The following is a 23,006-nucleotide window of genomic DNA, read 5'->3' as shown; positions in this document are numbered from 1 at the left end:
ACAAAAGCAAAACGCTTGTTACTCAAGGAGGAAAAATAGCAAGTCAAAAGAATTGCTGATGGAAACGTTGAGATTGCGGCATTTGAAAGGGCCTTTTTTGTGGTGCACTGTGGCGCTGAAGTGCAGCGCATTGTAGGATCCCTACTGAGTGGTTACTGTGTTCCACCGAGACTTCCTCATCAATATGCATAGAGAAGTACGGATGTCTGCGTTGAAGAATTAGATGTCATGCAGCAAAAGCCTTGCTTTTAAATCTGCTGTAATCACAGCAGAAAGCATTGTAGCCCAGATCGGGGCTGTATTCACACCGTTATGGATGTGCTTATCAGCGTGCTACATACATTATAGTTCTGTGTGAGATGAGGGTAGATTCATCATCCAAGAAAGGCCTCCCATAGGAATAAATGCCAAAAGTGGACAACTTGTGATTGCGATTTGAAACGTTAAGCTTAAACATATTTAATGAAATTATATGGTGACCAAGAGCTATGTAATTTCTATCCTGCTGCAAATAAATGTACTGCAGTTCAGGCATAGTAGTGCTTTTTGTAATTAGAGGTTGTAATAAGCAATGATGCACAAGTCAATATGGTTCATTTATTTCGCAAGGTCTGTATTTTAATCTGTATTTGCATCTCCTTTCACACTGTTCCACAAAAGTATGATGATTTTTGAAAGTCGCCCACACATATGGTCACATGGCACACGACTTGACGGACTGTCATCAGAATACAGTAATGAGACTCTATTCCAACATCTGGTTTGGTCACGGCCATGAAGAATGATTGACAGCACTTGGTGGAAATATGGAAATAATAACAGGGTTAGAACAAGGGGCGGGACTGCGGGAGACGCTGAGAACTAACTACTGAAAGAGATGTCGAAAATGTGCTCATGGCATCTGTTTACCATGTGACTGAATTACAGTGCTTGGATTTAAACCGTATCTGGCATGTTTGCCTTTTTATACAGTTTGCACTTGAAGCGAAAAAAAAAAAAAGCTTGTTTAAAGTTAGAAATAATTTGGATTAATATAAGCAGTTTTAGGGAGAACTTCTCCATTTCATGAAACGGCGCAGTTGCACAGTAGATGCTAAAATTGGAAGCATGTGCACAGGAGGTTCTTATTATTTCACTTACATTCTTTTATTGTTAATTTGGTGATACTTTGTTCCTCCGAAGTACTAAAAGACTCATTACCATGCAGAGAACATTTTTATGTGAATACATTACACTTCTCACTTACAGACAATTAGTAGATTATTCCCACAAAGAATCATCGTACTTTTCTCCCCTCTCTATGTTGACAAGATCTCTCCGGAGTCCTAAATAGTTTTCATGGCCTCAAGGAAACTAAATTTCCTGTTAATTGCCTGTCTTTGTGTCTGTGTGTGTGTGCACTTTTCACTTAAAGGAACAGGTGTTTTGGTGAGTGTGTCTGAGTGGAGGTGAAGGTGACTGAGTGTTTACTAATGCATCTTTGTTCTTTCTGTGTGAATCTGTGTGTTTAGGCGAGCGTTTGTGGGGCTGAAGCCATGCTGATCTTCAGTGCCGGATGGTGGAGTGTGGTCTTGCACCAGAGCCTGTGCTGCTGAAGCCTTGTGCTGCTCCCCCATGGCTCTATGGGAGCTGCTGTTGCTGACTTTCAGCCTTCGCTGCTGGCTGACAAGCTCTGCCAGTTTAGCTGAAGAAGGCCCTGCAGGTCCCCTGGACTGGCTTCTTTCTGACAAGGGCCCATTTCACCACTCACAAGAGTACACTGAATTTGTGGAGAGAAACCGTCAGGGATTTTCCACGAGATACAAGATCTACAGGTTAGTTGTAATTGAACTGAGGCTTGCCATGGTTTTTGTGCTTTATATTGGGCCAGAAGGTCAGCGGGTCGTGATCCAGTTACAGTATATTTAAATGCTTTAGCCACATTTAGAAACCTTCTGCATTACTAGAATGAATTCATATGATTTAGATTGAACTTATCTGCATTATCTGTGTTGAATTTCTTTGAATCCTAACAATCCAGTAATTCGTCTTTTGTTATGTCACGCCAATTAAAATTCCAACTCATGAATCAGAAGGGAGGCTATTCTTGAATTCTGAATTGTGCTTAATCCTGTTGCTGTTTTGTTGTCTTTATAAAACAATTATGTTATAATCAACAGAAATCAGAACAGAACTCAAACGGTCTCTGAAGAGTTGACTGACAAGAGTTGAAATCAACAGAATTATCTATATCAAGTAATTAGACATATCATGTCTAAATATAGAAAAAATACATATATTATCACCAGGAGTGTGACATATTTTGCCATATAGTATAATAAAGTTCTGTGTATTGTTTGTTGCTATATACCTGATGAGTCAACATATTAATTATTTCTTTGTATCAACTGAATTTATGAATAATAAATGAACGAGCTTGCAGTAAAATATTTTGTCAATACATGCTGTTCAAAAGTTTGGGGTCAGTAAGGTTTTATGAAAGAAAGAAAGAAAGAAAATACTTTTTTTTCCCAGTAAGGATGATTTAATTAATCAAAAGTGACAGTTAAGACATTTACATTGTTACAAAAAAAGTATAGCAGTTTCCACAAAAATATTAAACAGCACAAATATTTTCAACATTGCTAGTAAAAGAAAACATTTTGAGCACAAGATTAGCATGTTAGAATGATTGATGATCCTATTAAAATAGGAAATAAGTTATTTAATTGTAATAATATTTAAAAAATAACAATTTTACTGTGTATTTTTGACTAAATGTAGCATTGATGAGCATAAAAGGCTTATTTCAAAAACGTCTTAAAATCTTACCTGTTCCAAACTTCTGAAAGGTAGTGTATTCTAAAGGCCTTCTTTTTGCTGAAGTGAACTTGGCAGAAGTAACATAATACGCTTTTTTTGTTGAATTCCAGCTTTTAAATTACTGGTGATTTCTCATACATCATTTCCATCATTGCAGGGACAGTTATCGAATATTCATCTGTTCTCAGAGGCCACAGTTGACATCTTCTAATTTGTAGGAGCTACTTCATGGTTGCTCTGATTGGTCCTTCATCAAAACATTGGAGATTTTTTTTAAGTCTGTTGGCTAAACCTGGTGCATCAGAGGCTCAGCGCTCCCTCTGCAAGATTAATAGTCTTATCATGTGGCCAACTGATTAGTGGGCTCTTAATTCTTATTACTCGGCATTATCACCTGTTCCCTCGAGATGGCTACTGTCGGCAGCAACGCTGTGTTAGGGGAAGATTACAACCACTCCATGATTAAATAAGTGTGTTGTATCAAAATACTAATTGAAAAGGAGCAGCTTTCACATGGATGCCAGAATTTAGGTAAAACATTTAAATATAGCAATTTCTTATTAAATAGACAGACTGATTAAGCTCCTAAATGTTTAAGTTTCAGCCATTTATTATATTATATTATATTATATTATATTATATTATATTATATTATTGTAACTACTTACATGGGGCCATATGCAATGCATTTATATGTAGATTTTCTGTTATGATATACTTAGTACTATAGGGTCTAGCCTAAAAATTATTTTCCAGTTCAGACCCATTCACCTGACCTATCTCAATATGCACTGGGCCTTAACTGAACAGTTGCTGGGAATAACTGAACAATTGCATTGTTTGACAGTTTGCCACTTGTATTTACACAGTTGTTGTTGATATTGTTGTCAGCTGTCACGTTTAGTTATTTGTTGTCTTGTGATGTCGAGATTAGTTTGTTCATTTGCTAAAAAAGATTGCTTTGCTAATAATTACTCTGGACGTGTTTTATGTAACAAGTGTTTAATGAGGGCTTCAATGTTCATTTAATCTTGTCTTGTGATTTAGAAGAAAAAGCGTCTTGCTCTATATTTCTTACAGAATGTGTATATATATACAGGTGCTGGTCATATAATTAGAATATCATCAAAAAGTTGATTTATTTCACTAATTCCATTCAAAAAGTAAAACTTGTATATTATATTCATTCATTACACACAGACTGATATATTTCAAATGTTTATTTCTTTTAATTTTGATGATTATAACTGACAACTAAGGAAAATCCCAAATTCAGTATCTCAGAAAATTAGAATATTACTTAAGACCAATACAAAGAAAGGATTTTTAGAAATCTTGGCCAACTGAAAAGTATGAACATGAAAGGTATGAGCATGTACAGCACTCAATACTTAGTTGGGGCTCCTTTTGCCTGAATTACTGCAGCAATGCGGCGTGGCATGGAGTCGATCATTCTGTGGCACTGCTCAGGTGTTATGAGAGCCCAGGTTGCTCAGATAGTGGCCTTCAGCTCTTCTGCATTGTTGGGTCTGGCATATCGCATCTTCCTCTTCACAATACCCCATAGATTTTCTATGGGGTTAAGGTCAGGCGAGGTTGCTGGCCAATCAAGCACAGTAACACTATGGTCATTAAACCAGCTTTTGGTACCTTTTGGCAGTGTGGGCAGGTGCCAAATCCTGCTGGAAAATGAAATCAGCATCTCCATAAAGCTTGTCAGCAGAAGGAAGCATGAAGTGCTCTAAAATTTCCTGGTAGATGGCTGCGTTGACTGTGGACTTCAGAAAACACAGTGGACCAACACCAGCAGATGACATGGCAGCCCAAATCATCACAGACTGTGGAAACTTCACACGGGACTTCAAGCAACATGGATTATGTGCCTCTCCACTCTTCCTTCAGACTCTGGGACCTTGATTTCCAAATGAAATGCAAAATTTACTTTCATCTGAAAAGAGGACTTTGGACCACTGAGCAACAGTCCAGTTATTTTTCTCCACAGCCCTAGGTAAGATGCTTCTGACGTTGTCTCTGGTTCAGAAGTGGCTTGGTAGCCCTTTTCCTGAAGACGTCTGAGCGTGGTGACTCTTGATGCACTGACTCCAGCTTCAGTTCACTCCTTGTGAAGCTCTCACAAGTGTTTGAATCAGCTTTGCTTGACTGTATTCTCAAGCTTGCAGTCATCCCTGTTGCTTGTGCACCTTTTGCTACCCAAATTCTTCCTTCCAGTCAACTTTGCATTTAATATGCTTTGATACAGCACTCTGTAAACAGCCATACCTTTCAGTAATGACCTTCTGTGACTTACCCTCTTTGTGGAGGGCGTCAATGTTCATCTTCTGGATCATTGCCAATTCAGCAGTCTTCTCCATTAATGTGGTTTCAAAGAACAAGAGATACCCGTAATTTATACTGTAGGGATGGTCATTAATTGAAACTCAAATGTAAATATTCTAATTTTCTGAGATACTGAATTTGGGATTTTCCTTAGTTGTCAGTTATAACCATCAAAATTAAAAGAAATAAACATTTGAAATATATCAGTCTGTGTGTAATGAATGAATATAATATACAAGTTTCACTTTTTGAATGGAATTAGTGAAATGAATCAACTTTTTGTTGATATTCTAATTATATGACCAGCACCTGTATGTATGTATGTATGTATGTGTATATATATATATATATATTTATGCCATGGTCTGTCTGAATACTCGATTCTGATTGGCTGGCAGGTGTTGATTAAATTCGTTTAACTACACAGGTAGTTCCAGGTCAGATTAACCACATTCTATATTAATGCGCTTCCTATAAACATTGGTAACCATAGTAACATACAGTTACAGTTGAATAGTAATACAGACGAAAATAACCGTCATTTTTATCGTTCCGGTCAAATATTGCAGCGCAAATATTATTAACATCTTTAATATCTGACTGCTGGCAAATGACCATGGCATCAACGGCTAGCTGTGCATTAAACGATTTGAATGCACTCCGCTGTGCGTCGGGTGGTTCTTCACCTCCACGTCGTGCATTCAAATCGTTTAATGCACAGCTAGCCGTTGATTATCCCTTACATATACAGGTGCATCTCAATAAATTAGAATGTCGTGGAAAAGTTCATTTATTTCAGTAATTCAACTCAAATTGTGATAATCGTGTATTAAATAAATTCAATGCACACAGACTTAAGTAGTTTAAGTCTTTGGTTCTATTAATTGTGATGATTTTGGCTCACATTTAACAAAAACCCATCAATTCACTATCTCAACAAATTAGAATACTTCATAAGACCAATAATAATAATTTAAAAAAAACAAACATTTTTAGTGAATTGCTGGCCTTCTGGAAAGTATGTTCATTTACTGTATATGTACTCAATACTTGGTAGGGGCTCCTTTTGCTTTAATTACTGCCTCAATTTGGCGTAGCATGGAGGTGATCAGTTTGTGGCACTGCTGAGGTGGTATGGAAGCCCAGGTTTCTTTGACAGTGGCCTTCACCTCATCTGTATTTTTTGGTCTCTTGCTTCTCATTTTCCTCTTGACAATACCCCATAGAGAAAATGGGGTTCAGGTCTGGTGAGTTTGCTGGCCAGTCAAGCACACCAACACCATGGTCATTTAACCAACTTTTGGTGCTTTTGGCAGTGTGGGCAGGTGCCAAATCCTGCTGGAAAATGAAATCAGCATCTTTAAAAAGCTGGTCAAAAGAAGGAAGCATGAAGTGCTCCAAAATTTCTTGGTAAACGGGCGCAGTGACTTTGGTTTTCAAAAAACACAATGGACCAACACCAGCAGATGACATTGCACCCCGAATCATCACAGACTGTGGAAACTTAACACTGGACTTCAAGCAACTTGGGCTTTGAGCTTCTCCACCCTTCCTCCAGACTCTAGGACCTTGGTTTCCAAATGAAATACAAAACTTGCTCTCATGTGAAAAGAGGACTTTGGACCACTGGGCAACAGTCCAGCTCTTCTTCTCCTTAGCTCCAATGTGAGCCAAAATCATCACAATTAAAAGAACCAAAGACTTTAACTACTTCAGTCTGTGTGCAATGAATTTATTTAATACACAAGTTTCACAATTTGAGTTGAATTACTGAAATAAATGAACTTTTCCATGACATTCTAATTTATTGAGATGCACCTGTATAAAAGCTCTTTTAATATACAGTAATTATAAAAGCACCCCTCTTCCAGTCATGTTACATGTGCATTTTTATTGTGAAATCTTAACAGATTTTTTTTTTTTTTTATATAAAGTAAACATAAGAACAACTTTTATATTGTTAGTGATATTTCAATATGAACATTAACTGGCCTAAGCAACTTTGGCTTACTTGATTATGCATACATCATTTTTATAACAACTGGGTTAAAATGTGAGTATCAAATATGATACATCAGGCTTGTGTTGTTGCCTCCTTGACAACTGATATACAGTGGGGCAAAAAAGTATTTAGTCAGCCACCAATTGTGCAAGTTCTCCCACTTAAAAAGATGAGAGAGGTCTGTAATTTTCATCATAGGTATACCTCAACTATGAGAGACAAAATGAGAAAAAAAAATCCAGAAAATCACATTGTAGGATTTTTAAAGAATTTATTTGCAAATTATGGTGGAAAATAAGTATTTGGTCAATAACAAAATTTCATCTCAATACTTTGTTATATACCCTTTGTTGGCAATGACAGAGCTCAAACGTTTTCTGTAAGTCTTCACAAAGTTTTCACACACTGTTGCTGGTATTTTGGCCCATTCCTCCATGCAGATCTCCTCTAGAGCAGTAATGTTTTGGGGCTGTCGCTGGGCAACACGGACTTTCAACTCCCTCCAAAGATTTTCGATGGGGTTGAGATCTGGAGACTGGCTAGGCCACTCCAGGACCTTGAAATGCTTCTTACGAAGCCACTCCTTCGTTGCCCGGGCGGTGTGTTTGGGATCATTGTCATGCTGAAAGACCCAGCCACGTTTCATCTTCAATGCCCTTGCTGATGGAAGGAGGTTTTCACTCAAAATCTCACGATACGATACATGGCCCCATTCATTCTTTCGTTTACACGGATCAGTCGTCCTGGTCCCTTTACAGAAAAACAGCCCCAAAGCATGATGTTTCCACCCCCATGCTTCACAGTAGGTATGGTGTTCTTTGGATGCAACTCAGCATTCTTTCTCCTCCAAACACGACAAGTTGAGTTTTTACCAAAAAGTTCTATTTTGGTTTCATCTGACCATATGATCATCCAAACACTCTCTAGCAAACTTCAGACGGGCCCAGACATGTACTGGCTTAAGCAGGGGGACACGTCTGGCACTGCAGGATTTGAGTCCCTGGCGGCGGAGTGTGTTACTGATGGTAGCCTTTACCCAGTGTGTTACTTTGGTCCCAGCTCTCTGCAGGTCATTCACTAGGTCCCCCCGTGTGGTTCTGGGATTTTTGCTCACAGTTCTTGTGATCATTTTGACCCCACGGGGTGAGATCTTGCGTGGAGCCCCAGATCGAGGGAGATTATCAGTGGTCTTGTATGTCTTCCATTTTCTAATAATTGCTCCCACAGTTGATTTCTTCACACCAAGCTGCTTACCTATTGCAGATTCAGTCTTCCCAGCCTGGTGCAGGTCTACAATTTTGTTTCTGGTGTCCTTTGACAGCTCTTTGGTCTTGGCCATGGTGGAGTTTGGAGTTGGACTGTTTGAGGTTGTGGACAGGTGTCTTTTATGCTGATAACGAGTTCAAATAGATGCCATTAATACAGGTAACGAGTGGAGGACAGAGGAGCCTCTTAAAGAAGTTGCAGGTCTGTGAGAGCCAGAAATCTTGCTTGTTTGTAGGTGACCAAATACTTATTTTACCGAGGAATTTACCAATTAATTCTTTAAAAATCCTACAATGTGATTTTCTGGATTTTTTTTCTCATTTTGTCTCTCATAGTTGAGGTATACCTATGATGAAAATTACAGGCCTCTCTCATCTTTTTAAGTGGGAGAATTTGCACAATTGGTGGCTGACTAAATACTTTTTTGCCCCACTGTACATATGCATTTTATATAAACTGTCGCAGATTATAGCACCAAATTGCTGCTTTTTTAAATTTTTTATTTTTTTCACGGTTTGGGCTTCTTAGTACAATTTAGTTTTTTTTTCCTCCTTGGGTATGAACACCATTATTATACTATGAGCAATAAAAGCCTGATGTGCCAAATATACTTAAAAGTAAACAAACACAATACAAACACAGATATTTTAGACATTTTTAAAGAAAGTATCTAATAGTTGTTTTGGATATCAATTGCTTGTTCTTTTGAGTGCAATATATGTGTACAGATAATGCATGGAAAGGATAATAAATTCATCTTGGTGCCTCATACTGTGTTTGTGACATTCTTAGATCAGATCGCATATTTTAATGCTAATGCAGATTCTCTGTAATATGTTGCACAGCCTGGAGCCTTTTACTTAAGCAATCTCTTTTTCAGTGTATTTCCTTGCCGATAACAACGCATGCATGTAGCAGACCTAGAGAGATTAAAAGTGGCAATGTGATATTGGGGATAGCTTTTTCTCCTTCAAGCACAGCTTTGTTACATTGCTCAATTCAAATAATCCGCAATGACAGGTAGAAGATGAATTACCAGAAGTGCTTCTCCTACTTACAGTGGTGTGTAACACTGTCGTCTGGGTAATGAAAGTGCACCATCTCATCCCTCCTTCAATTCTCCACATTCTTCTTGATTGAATTTGAAAGAATTTTAATGAGCTCTTTGTTGGAAATAGTTCTTTTTTTATTTGGGAGATTTCACTTTGTAGAATATTGGGAAAATGCCATGTCATAACATTCAAAGACGGGGTCCAAATATACCACCTGCTTTACTGATTCACTGCCACGGGATAGTTTCCAGAGGGGCTGATGTGCGCACAGACTAAGGCAATTCTCTCTCTCACAATCTTAATAACGTAAGTGGGAAAATCAGTTTGAAATTGCTTGTAAAAGGTCATTTCATAAAATGCTATTTCTTTTCATGATGACAGCTGCCCTTATTTAAAGTTTTCTCTTTTTAGGGCCACTTCCTTCTGTATGATATTCAAATCATCTTTTTAATACGTATCTTAAAGGCAGAGATAAAAGCTTGTGACATAAGCCTCGAGGACTTTTTGTTCTGCAACAAAAAGCTGAGAAACAAAGCACAGAAAGCAGAATCGGTTTCAGTGCTGTTGTGAAGACTGATGATGACTACGGTCGTAATGAGCATTTCATATAGCACAGCAGAAGTCCCATAGAGTGCTTCCTAGAGAAGCCTTTAAACTGCTCTCACACAAAGCCTCACCTGATAAGACAATCCAAGCTTATCGTGCTCAGCTGTGACGGGAAAGAGAATGACAGGGAGGATTTTCCGTCTTTACTTTCCTCTTTGTGGGGAACCTTTGAACTCCTGAAGGCTAGCTCATCACAGCTCCCAAAGAACTGTCCAGTCTAAAAAGTGGCTTATCATGGTGCCATGTGAAATTGAGATAGATCATCTAAATTCAAGCTAGCAGTCACCGTCCCAATTGTCGGTATAGCACATGCCAAATGCAATATTACCGTTATTTACAGCAGCTGAGGGCGTAGCTTATGAAATTACCCAAAATTATATTCTGACATAAATCCAACAACAGCTTCAACCATACATTAATAATGTGTGTTTTTGTGACATAATTTCGACATAATTCTATCACTTTTGCCCCTTATGAATTGCAAAACAGCAGATGGAATTAAGGGCGTTTGCTGGAATGAATCAATCAAACATCTGGGTCGGGAGGCCTCTGTCATTACTCCTGATTTAATGTGATAGATCCCCTTTCAGAAGGCCACCCCAGCTCCATCCATCACCTGTGCATGAGGTTACTCACTATTTCTCGGCTAACTGAGAGGACAGGCTCTTATAGAAGAGAGGCGCGCCGCGATTGGAGGGTGTTTTGAGATGTATCGAGTGTGAGATTGTGCCAATGCCTTTTGTAGAGGCATGTGCCTATTTTAGCGTATGCATAATTGCATAACGCAGAGCTTAAAATAAGGACTGGGGGTTGAAAGAATTATAGAGAAAAGGCTTGAATACTTAATTGCCTGTAACTGCATGAATTAAATTTGTTATTTTTGTATGCATTGTGAGTCGCTGCTGGTGAGACAAAGAGGAGCATTAGTCTTGACCTTCGCTTAAGAAACAAAATAGTTTCTGTCAGGGCTAATTAAAAACAAGTTTTATAATTGCTTCATCAGCTACTCATCCTGCAATAAGTTGGCACAAATGCTTTTAGTATTTTGCTCTAAGGAAGATGCATTGGTCTACTAGGCTGTGTTTATGACAACTACCCAGTTCTAGTTTATTAGCCCACATGCAATTTTTCTACTTTAAAAAGTGACTTGCTGTTCTAATGTATGTTATTGCATTAACGATACCCAGCTAAAGTTTCTTTTCATTGTAAGCAGTTTGGATTGCATCAATCAGCTTAAATAAAACTGTGCTAAGAACCAATTTAGCATCTGAAATGGTGTTGGTGCACAGAACAAGCTGAAATATTCTAAAAACAAGCCAAGCCTGCTGTATTTTTTCATACTTTTCATTAAAAGACCTTTTAATCATATAAACAGTTTTGATAGACTTTGAACAAATATGACTTAATTGGATTTGTACACTCAAAACAAAGTTACAAAGCTGTCACTGGTACAGAGGTACAAAAGCTTGCACCTTATTTACCCCTAAATGGTATATATTAGTACTTCCCTTACAAAAATTAACCATGGTTTATTATAGGGACTTTAAAGAATATATTAGTACATTAAGAGTGTATTTACACTTGGCAGTTTTGGTTTGATTAAAACAAACTCTTTTTCAATTGCTTTGTTAGTGCAGTTCATTCGAACACTGCCATCCAAACTTTAGTGCAGAACAAACAATCAATAAGCAAACAAGCAAATAAGATTTCATTTTATAAGCTCTTTGTGAGTTATCAGCTGGTAAAAATTCCACCTTATGCATATACATATAACAAGCACATTTAAGCATCAGTTTCGGAAGTTCGCAAAAAAATATGTCATAAAAGCTGTCCAATCAGGATTTGACCGTATTCTTTTGTCTTTTGTTTTGTATTGTTGGGTTCAGTGTTAAAAATGACTGTGAACAAAAAGCGAACCAGGACTAAATGTGTAATTTTCTTTTTTGGACCTGACCAAAATGACCAAGAAACCTGAATTAGAAGTGTAAACACACCCTAAAAATACATATTAGTAGCTAAAGTGTTATTAGTGAACTGGCCCAGTGACCGTTTTGTACATTTTTTTTTTTTTTTTTTCTTTCTCTGAAAGTGCATTTAGACTGTCATACAGTATGTCAGCAGTTAATTTGTATTGCATTAACTCAATATCATTCCAATAGATTTAGAAACATTTAGTTTTTGTTCATATGTATGATATATTGTCAACTATGTGTCATGTGGTGCTATGGAGGAAGCCTAGGAGCAGAAAAAATTGCAAAAATGCATGAGTCACCAACGCCTGGAGCATTGTTTCTCTGTTTTTTTTTGCCTGGAAGGATTTCAGAGCTTTGTGGTGGTATTTTTTTTTTTCATTTAGCTTTTCTTTCTCCTCTCCACTTTTATGAAAGGTATTGGTTGTCACCACAGGGCAGACTTCTATGAGTCTTTCTGTCAGGGCAGATTTCTGTCACGAAGTGTTTATTGAGCATAGCACCTGTCAGCTGCACATTCGGAGGCGGCGCCCTACGCATGGTATTCATCCCCCAAATGAAACATACTCTGAGAACCTGAGGCTAGAGATGCAGCTTGGCAGGAGCGCTGGTTGCCCTGCAGGCCTCCTTCTATCATGTCCAAAACAGTCGAGAAATGTTAATGAAAACAGATCATTAGGGACAGGCCTGTTTACTGTCTCTGTTTTTCTCATGCAGGGAATTTGGCCGGTGGAAGGTGAATAACTTGGCTGTAGAGCGACGGGATTTCCTGAACTCCCCTTTGCCTCTCACCCCGGAGTTTATAAGAAACATTCGACTCCTGGGACGCAGACCCACTGCCCAGCTAATTACTGACAACCTGATCAAGAAATATGGGACCCATTTTCTACTGTCAGCTACACTAGGAGGTAGAAAAACATATTCCTGTGAAACATCCTCATGGTGGTTTTGCACAAAGGTCATAATTCCTACTGTGAACGAACTTGAAAACCAACTAGTGTTTTTCATGCAGAAGAAACAGATATATCTCATGCATATTTACATCTCAATTTCAACTCTATCAAGCCAAGCAAAATCACTTGTGACATGCTTTACCGCATAATGTATTACTTCTTCCACTGTGTGTTTGGAAGGGGTAGGCAGGTGTAAACAGATGGCAGCATGTCCAGAATGGGTTACCTTTCAGAAATCCGCACATATTATTTCGCTCAGTTCTCAAACTCAGAGCAGTCTGTGCTTAAAAGTTACTTCACGTAATGCAAAAGTATTGGCTGTACACAACTGATGTGGCCTTTGCTGCTTTGGAAAACAAGCAATATTGTGTAAGGTTAGAGCATGAAAATGGAGATTCAAGTCTTGGCTTTGCAGCAGATCTGCTTGGAATGCAAACGGCCAGAGAGAGTTACAGAGCATATACAGTATAAGCATTAACTGTAAAGTCACACTGATCTGCTTTATATTATAAGCCTGGATACAGGCTTCCTGATTAAATTCTGCTTGAGAATTGAATCTCTCGATTCGATTCCAATTTATTTATTATAGTTATAATTTTGATTCTGCTAACACTATCTGCCAGTGCTGTAAATTATGAAAGTCAGTGTTTTATGTTAAACCGGTAACTTGTCTTTTTGAACTATTCATTAAAAAAAAAAAAAACAGTTGATTATAGTAATTTGTTTTGAGAATCGGGATACACTAGACAAACGGTATGTTTTTGATTCACTAAGAGTCGTTTGTTCATTCAAACTTTGCATTGGATTCAGTGCAGACTGCAAACTCACATTTCTATCTCAGATAAAATATAAGTTCTTATGCTGAAGATTTCATAGGAGTCTCCATTCCTGTAAACCGGTTCTGGAAACACTGATACTTGATATACAGAGGTGGGTAGTAACGAGTTACATTTACTTCGTTACATTTACTTGAGTACATTTTTTGGGTAACTAATACTTTTAGAGTATATTTAAAAATGGGTATTTTTACTCTTACTCAAGTACATTTTTTGTGAAAAAAACTGTATTTTTACTTCGTTACTGTGGGCGACGCTCCTCTCGTTACTTTATCTTAATGCAATATTACAAGTTATAAATCCTTCAATTTATTCCAAGCGTGCCGTCTACTTTTTTTTTCTGGGCAATGAGCGATGCCCGTTCGCGAATGATTCATTCTTTTGAGTCAATTCTGTTCGAAGGCTTGATCAAACCAGTTGGCAGACCAGTGAATCGGTTCGTGAATCAGTTTGAATGATTCGTTCAGTTCCCTGCAGCAAGCGCTGAAGAGTTGTAACATCAGGAGCGTTGAAGACGTGGCTTTGGATCTACAGTCAGTTGAAAGCAAATCTGCAAAGGTTATGGTTTGCTAGCTATGAAGATCTTTATTAGACGAACACCGCGTGTGCTGTCGGTTCCACAGGTATAGATTCGATTACAATACATGATACCACTATGACATTACCAGTTTGTTGTACATGTAGGGTACCTTACACATTAAATACATTGTATAATTTATTCATTAAATAAGCTGTCACAGAGTATGAAATAAACACCCGCCAAACCCGCGTTAGTTCCAGGAGGAATGCCTTTGCCTAGACTAGACACAATTAATACTGATATTTTCACAATATTTACGCTTGCAGAAATAAAGGCTACATTTGTTTACATTTTGCAGAACAGACGGAAGAAGATCCGTCAATGTGCATTTGTTTCGTTATGTTCAGATGTTCTGTAGCGGTCATGTGAGGAGTTTTCACTCTTCTCCGTGTCAGAGGTTATATACACATTCATAAAACATAATTAAACTTTAAAATATTATTTAATTTAACTCAGTGATGCAAATCAGAATTTGTATCAGCTGTTACTCCAGTTTTCAGAGTCATATGATCTTCAGAAATCATTCAAATATATTGATTTATTACCAGTGTTGTTGAAAACAAAAAAAAAAACAGCATATGCTGGTTAGGTATGTTTTGAAGCTGGAATGCTGGTTTATGCTGGTCATGTGCTGTTCTTGAGCTGGTCGGACCAGCACATGACCAGCTTAAACCAGCTCAAACCAGCATCCCATGCTTCAAAACATACCATACCAGCATATGCTGTTTTTTTCAACCGGGAACAGTTTTGCTGCTTAATATTTTTTGGAACCTGTGACATTTTGTTCAGGATTCTTTTATGAATAGAAAGCTGAAAAAGAACAGCACTGATAATAAATCAGGCTGATAAAAAAATCTGATTTGCATCACTGAAATAAATTACATTAAAAAAAACGGTTGTGTGTGTGTGTGTGTGTGTGTGTGTGTCTGTGTATGTATGTATATACAATTTTATTTAAATGTCTATATATCTAAATAAAAATATACTATATTCAGTATATGATCCAAAGTAGTAACTAACTACTTGAGTAGTTTTTTTATCCAATACTTTTTTACTCTTACTCAAGTAACTATTCAGACTATTACTTTTACGTTTACTTGAGTAAATATTTCTTCAAGTACTTTTACTTTTACTTGAGTACAGTTTTTGGGTACTCTACCCACCTCTGTTGATATATGACATTACACAGCTACCGAAAATAGTTAGGGTAAAAGATTGATCTTGGGATTTTAAGAATCAGCATAATGAACTAATAAAGGATTGTTCAAATGAAGATTGTGATTAATCTGAACATCAGTATTTGGTCACACTATTACCAAAACATTAACTATGACTTTTGCCTCGATAAACTCCTAATTGGCTTCTTATTAATAGTTTTTTTTAAGGTAGTTGTTAAGTTTAGGTATTGGGATGTAGAATATGGTCATGCAGAATATGTGCTTTATAAGTACTAATAAACAGCCAATGTGTTAATGATAGACAAATAAGCAAATAGTTCATAGTGAGAATTGGTCTCTATACTAAAGTGTTACCCAGTATTTTTACTTTGCCCTGTAGTAGTTATCAATCAGCTTATATAAAACTACAACTTGCATCAGAATCCTTAATACATTCCTGCAGGAGCATAGAATAGATCAATTTTTACTGTCAAATATTTTTATATCAATAAGCATGGTCTGTTCTGTTTCTGCTAGGAGAGGAGGCTCTGACTATATTTGTGGACAAGAGGAAGTTGAGTAAGAAAGCAGAGGCGAGCGACTACACCAGTAACAGCACGGCTGTGACTCTGGAGGCCCTGCACCAGCTGGCTGCCTCCTATTTCATAGACAGGGAGAGTACTCTGCGAAAACTGCATCACATCCAGATTGCTTCCACTGCCATCAAGGTATGTCATTAGTCAAGTCAGAGCCCACAGCTTCCTTCTTTCAACTCCTCAAGAATAATCATGTTCAGTATAACAAAGTGCATTTTTTTTCACCATCCCTGTTGCCATGATCCTGCTATGAAAAGTGTCATATGCTATGAGTGGGTATCTAGAGATATCCATTCACCGCTGAATATGACAAGTTCTGCATTGTGAGAAAAGAAAAGTAGCTCTGGTTGTACATGTTGCTTAAGAGTGAGATTTATGAATGGGCTATGATGCTGAGTAATTAAAATATGGGGTTGTTTATATATGAAGAGTTCATTTGCAAAAACTGATAACTCAATTTTTTTTTTCAGAAATCAAGTTTTTTACATTTTTTTATTGCGCATTCCAAGTAATATAAATCAAACTGCAGTTGGGTTGTTTTGATTAAGTAATAATAACTTAAACAAATACAGGTAATTTACAAAATTAAAGTTAATTGAAAGTATGTTTTTTTTTTTTTAACATATTAAAAGTTTGTTTTATAGCAAAAGCAGATAACTCCAACAGTCGTTTTTTGGCAAAAGCAGATAACTCCACATTTCATGTGTTAGAGTTTTAAAAAACACTTGTTTAATCTTTGTAATCTCCTCAGACCCTTACCAAAAAGAAAACAGAAAGTTTAAGAACATCAAGAGCATTGAAGACGTGGCTTTGGATCTACAGTCAATTGAAAGCAAATCTGCAAAGGCTATTGTTTGCTAGCTATGAAGATCTTTATTAGATGAACACCGCGTGTGCTGTCTACGGTTCCACAGGTATAGATAGGCTACATTCGATTACAGTACACGATACCACTATGACATTACCAGTTTGTTGTACAATGTACCTTATACATTAAACACAAAGCTGTCACAGAGTATGAAATGAACACCCGCCAAACCTGCATTAGCTCTGCGCAGTGGCGCACAACCTGTTCCAGGAGGAATGACTTTGCCTAGACACAATTAATATTGATATTTTCACAATATTTAAGCATGCAGAAATATACATTTGTTTACATTTTGCAGAAAAGACGGAAGAAGATCCGTCAATGTTTGTTTCGTTATGTTCAGATTTTTGATCGCAGTCTTTTCACTCTTCTCCGTGTCAGATGTTATACATGTATAATATGTAATTAATATATTTTAAAATATAATTTAATTCAGTGATGCAAATCAGAATTTTCATCAGCTGTTACTCCAGTTTTCAATGTCTAGATCCTTCAGAAATCATTCTAATATATTGATTTAGTACCAGTGTTGGAAACAGTTTTGCTGCTTAATATTTTTTGGAACCTGTGACATTTTGTTCAGGATTCTTTGATGAATAGAAAGCTAAAAAGAACAGCACTGGTAATAAATCAACAAATTGGAATTATTTCTGAAGGATTATGTGACACTGAAGACTGCGTAAAGGCTGATGAAAATTCTGATTTGCATCACTGAAATAAATTGCATAAAAAACAAACAAACAAAAACATTAAAAATCTTTTGAACAGCTGTGTGCGTGTGTATAATATATACACACGGACTGTAGATTACAATTGATTACATAAATGTTATCTATACATCTAAATAAAAATAGACTATAGATGTACAGTATATGATCCAAAGTAACTAACTACTTGAGTAGATTTTTTTATCCAATACTTTTTTACTCTTACTCAAGTAACTATTCAGACTAGTACTTTTACTTGAGTACAGTTTGGGTACTCTACCCAGCTCTGATAAAAGTAAACTAGTTAACATCAATGTTTTTAGATTGTACTGCAATTATACTAAAAGTGAACTTATAGGTATACTGATAGTTTACTAATTAAATACTTGCAGTAGCATTTTTAGTACACTTTGAAGTATAGTCTCAGTAAACTACTAGTTTAGTAGTATACTCGTAAGTTTTCTTTAAGTGAACTTTACATCATACTTTAAGTATACTACTTTGTCCCTATTTAGGTATTAATATGTATATATTTTGTTATATGAATATCTGAACATACAAAGAATACAAAGAAAGAACAGGTTATCTGCTTGTAAAAAAAAAATCATTTTATTCTAGCTTCATTCATTCTTTTTTTTTAATCACTTGAATGTGGGTAAGTTTCATAAGAAATAAAGAAATAAACATTTTGAACAAAAAGCTGAAAAAAGACTATGAATTGGTGAAGTGAAGTGAAGTGACATACGGCCAAGTATGGTGACCCATACTCGGAATTTGTGCTCTGCATTTAACCCATCCAACGTGCACACACACAGCAGTGAACACACACCCGGAGCAGTGGGCAGCCATTTATGCTGCGGCGCCCAGGGAGCAGTTGGGGGTTCTGTGCCTTGCTCAAGGGCACCTCAGTCGTGGTATTGAGGGTGGAGAGAGCGCTGGACATTCACTCCCCCCACCTACAGTACAATTCCTGCCAGCCCGAGACTCGAACTCGCAACCTTTGGATTACGAGTCTGACTCTCTAACCATTAGGCCAATTAGATTCAGTATGATAATCAAAACGTAGATGGAGTCAGTCAGCACCCCAAAACTTGACGGTCATTATTACCTCTTCATTGGTCGAAATTTTATTCCATAATGTTACACAGTTTTGATGCTGTTTTATGTCAGATGATCGTGTTAGATTACATGTGGAAGTATCTGTTGTTTCTTTTTCTTCTTCACTTGTGTTTTTTGGAAATTCTGTACAGAAGATGTGTACTAGCGCCCCCTACCATATAACAATGAAAACATGGATTCTAGGAGCACAAGTATAGCTCAAATATATTTAGACTTTTTCTAAATATAAGCCAAGTAGGCCTATACTTAAATGTCATTTTAAGTATATTTCTGAGAAGTACATAAAGCCCATTTCTGAGAAGTACATAAAAAGTAAACTAAAAGTATACTTTCTTATTTTTTATTTTTTTAGTTTAAAAGTATAGTAATAGCAGACTTGAATAAACTTTGTTTTCGTAAGGGGATGACGTAGATGCCTGACAAACGTTGTTGTTGTGATCATAAACTGTATGGATGTGATTACACGCAATACACAGAGCTTTTCCCTCATTATTGTAACGCACTGCTTTTGCAAGGCTCCGTGAAAACACCAGCTTTTATTTTCCTTTTTCGCTCTGAAGAAGATATCACAGGTTCATCAAGTTCGTCGAAATTATCCATCCTCGATCACTTTTAGTCAGCTTTGACGAAACTCCTCTCAGCTAGCACGTCTTTTCAAAGTGAAAGTAGCCTTGTCACCTGACCTGAATACAGCATGCTGATTCGCTAAAATGGACTTATTGGCTTCTGTTCAAAAACAACAAGGGCACTTGTCGGCTTCTGCAGTAAAACATGAACTCACTATGCCTTGAAAGTGGACAATACCGGCTTTTTTAACAAAATGTGTTTAGGGTTCAGATTGTGCTATATGTGGATAATAATGCACAGCTTTTTTTTTAAAGTGGCGTTTATCGTTTTTTGCAAATGAACTCTTCATATATAAAAGCTTAATTTGGGGAAGTATCAAAAATCAGGCAGCAACAAAAAACATTGTGTATCTTCACAACCTATCTGAATGTTTTGCATCATGACAGCCTAATGCCTTTTGTACAGCCCTACAAATACAAAATGCAGTAAGTATGGCAACACTAAAACTTGGGATGGCCTCTGTTTAGTGTATATATACAATATATACAGTGCCATGAAAAGGTTTTTGCCCCCTTCCTGTTTTATTTTTTTTTTTTTGCATATTTGTTACACTTAAAATATTCAAATCATCAAACAATTTTAATATTACACAAAGATAACCCGAGTAAATGCAAAATGCAGTTTTGAAATAATGATTTCATTTATTAAGGGAAAAAAAGCTGCCCAAACCTGCCTGGCCCTACGTGAAAAAGTAATTGCCCCCTAAATCTAATAACTGGTTGTGCCACCCTTTGCAGCAACAACTGCAATCAAGCATTTGCGATAACTGGCTGTGGAGGAATTTTGGCTCACTCTTATTTGCAGAATTGTTTTAATTCAGCCACATTGGAGGGTTTTCAAGCATGAAAGGACTGTTTAAGGTCATGCCACAGCATCTCAATCAGATTTAAGTCCGGACTTTGACTTGGCCACTCCAAAACCTTAATTTTCAGGATTCAGGATTTCCTGATTGAGTGCAGAATTCATGGATCCATCAATTATGGCAAGTTGTCCAGGTCCTGAAGTTGCAAAGCAGCCTCAGACCATCACACTACCACCACCATGTTTGACTGTTGGTATGATGTTCTTTTTATGAAATCCTGTGTTGGTTTTACACCAGATGTAACGGGACACACACCTTCCAAAAAGTTCAACTTTTGTCTCATCAGTCCACAGAATATTTGCCCAAAAGTCTTGGGGATAATCAAGATATTTTTGGCAAATGTGAGATGAGCCTTTGTGTTCTTTTTGGTCAGCAATGGCTTTTGCCTTGGAACTCTCCCATGGATGCTGTTTTTGCCCAGTCTCTTTCTTATTGTTGAATCATGAACACTGACCTTAATTGAGGCAAGTGAGGCCTGCAGTTCTTTAGATGTTGTTCTGGGTTCTTTTATGACCTCCTGGATGAGTCATCGTTGCGTTCTTGGGAAGGTTCACAACTGTTCCAAGTTTTCTCCATTTGTTTATAATGGCTCTGACCATGGTTCGCTGGAGTTCCAAAGTTTTAGAAATGGCTTTATAACCCTTTCCAGACTGATACACGTTAACTATTTTGTTTCTCATCTGTTCTTGAATTTCTTTAGATCGCGGCATGATGTGTTGCTCTTTAAGCATGCTTTACTTTGTCGGAAAGGTTCTATTTAAGTGATTTCTTGATTCAACAGGTCTGGCAGTAATCAGGCTTGGGTATGGCTAGTGAAATTTAACTCCGCTTTCTAAAATAATGTGGTTAATCACAGTTCTTTCTTGATTTAACAGGAGGGTGCAATTATTTTTTTCACATAGTGCCAGGCAGGTTTGGACAGCTTTTTCCCTTAATAAATGATATAAATCATAATTTAAAAACGGCACTTTGTATTTACTTGCCTTATCTTTGTGTGAATATTTTAAGTGTGACAAATATGCAAAAAAATAAAAAACAAGAAGAGTTTTCACGGCACTGTATGTATATGTGTATATATATATATATATATATATATATATATATATATATATATATATATATATATATAGATAGATAGATAGATAGATAGATAGATATATATATATATAGATATATATATATATATATATATATATATATATATATATATATATAATATATTTAATACCTAGCCAAATTACATTATTAATTCATTGGCCAGTCTAGTTGCATTTTGTCTATGCATAGCTGTATTTTTGCCTGATTTTTCTGTATAGAAACAATGATGGAATTATGTATCTGCGATAACCAGCTCTAGATGGAAGAAAAATACAGAAAACTCTATTTGGGAACTCCTAAAGAAAAAAAAGAAGGATAAAAAAATTATCATATTCCAGGAAAGGGCTCATCAAAAAGTAAACACAGAACAAAACAACTTTAATAATTAGCCCATTTTTAATATTTTTTCTTTATAATGTCTTGATATCACACTTGCCATATGCCATGCCTTACTTTCTTAAAATTTCTCTTTAATCCTCACAGATCAACACAAACTAATTTGAAAAGCCTAAAGAAAGCTTGGTGCTTCATATTTGTCACAATTAGGGATTCAGTCAATGCACTATGTGAAGTAGCTCTTACACTTTTGCTGACAGCCATTAAAATTGGTCACACAAAGCTGTACAAATCCCCCAAACAGACATTTACTGTCACAGCAACGCACAGTTTGACACACATATTCCAGTCCACACTTTGATGATCCCTCCCCATCCCATTATATACAACAGTGCTTTCCCTCGGTACACAACTGCTGCAGTGCTTAGACGGTTTTATTACAGTTGGGAGGGCAGATCTCAGGTGTCAAGGCTGTGTTTGTCTATTGCTGGTGAGAAAAGCAAAAGAGCCTGTGAGTGACGGAAGCAGCCTGCCAGGCAGGACGGTGCAGCTCCAACAGCGCAAGAGAATGAATCGCAGAAGCAGCAGGGGCCTCTGACACACGCATCATTTCCACAGGGCGTTGACCCATGTCTACATTTCACGGGACAGACTGAGGCAAACGTTCCTCCATATGAATTCCAGATTAAAGAGAGCTGAAGTACAGAATGAGGTTTCTAGCTCCCCCCACTGGGCACCGTGGAGGGGAAATTTTGCTATTTCCTTTCATTGGAAAAGCCTATTAGTGTGGCGGTGTGCTGGGACTGTGAGAGGAAAACACTGGAGCGAAGCTCTTTACAAAGTTGGGCTTTATCCCACCTTTGTGGTTTTGCTCAGGTTGTTTGTCTAATGCGTGAAAACCCGAGCCATTCTGCAATCGGCGGGGATCATTTTGCTCATGATTTGACAATTTCTTCATACCAGATCAGCTCTAAGCCAAGCCAGAATTGAATTTACAACCACAATACCTTCGGAAACACACACCGTGTCAGAATTGTAACCGCAGGGAGACAACGCTAACCCTTTTGCAGAGAATTGACTGTTGTGTTCTGTTATAAGTAGCATTTTTCAAGCAAAACCCACCATGCTGGTCTCAGCTGACATGCCCTATTCTGTCCAGTTCATTGAGACTCCCGCACCACTGTTTGATTCATTTTTCTGGTCTGTTTCTGTTTGTTTGAGCAGCATATTGG

General features: G+C 37.2%; 1 protein-coding gene across 2 annotated transcripts in view; it reads left to right on the top strand.

Moving 5' to 3' along the window:
* brinp3a.2 (bone morphogenetic protein/retinoic acid inducible neural-specific 3a, tandem duplicate 2) overlaps positions 1 to 23,006 on the top strand; it is a 41,695-nt gene that overhangs the window by 7,797 nt on the left and 10,892 nt on the right. For both annotated transcript variants that reach the window (XM_058779913.1, XM_058779914.1), the window contains 3 exons: positions 1,512 to 1,814; positions 12,753 to 12,943; positions 16,099 to 16,289. In XM_058779913.1, coding sequence (XP_058635896.1) covers positions 1,615 to 1,814; positions 12,753 to 12,943; positions 16,099 to 16,289 — 582 coding nt within the window. In that variant the 5' untranslated portion in view covers positions 1,512 to 1,614. The remainder of the gene's footprint in view (positions 1 to 1,511; positions 1,815 to 12,752; positions 12,944 to 16,098; positions 16,290 to 23,006) is intronic.

This window comes from Onychostoma macrolepis, chromosome 06 (genome assembly GCF_012432095.1).
Source record: "Onychostoma macrolepis isolate SWU-2019 chromosome 06, ASM1243209v1, whole genome shotgun sequence".
Classification (NCBI taxonomy): Eukaryota; Metazoa; Chordata; class Actinopteri; order Cypriniformes; family Cyprinidae; genus Onychostoma; species Onychostoma macrolepis.
The sequence above is the reverse complement of the archived record's forward strand: the minus strand, read 5'-3'. Positions and strand labels throughout refer to the sequence as shown.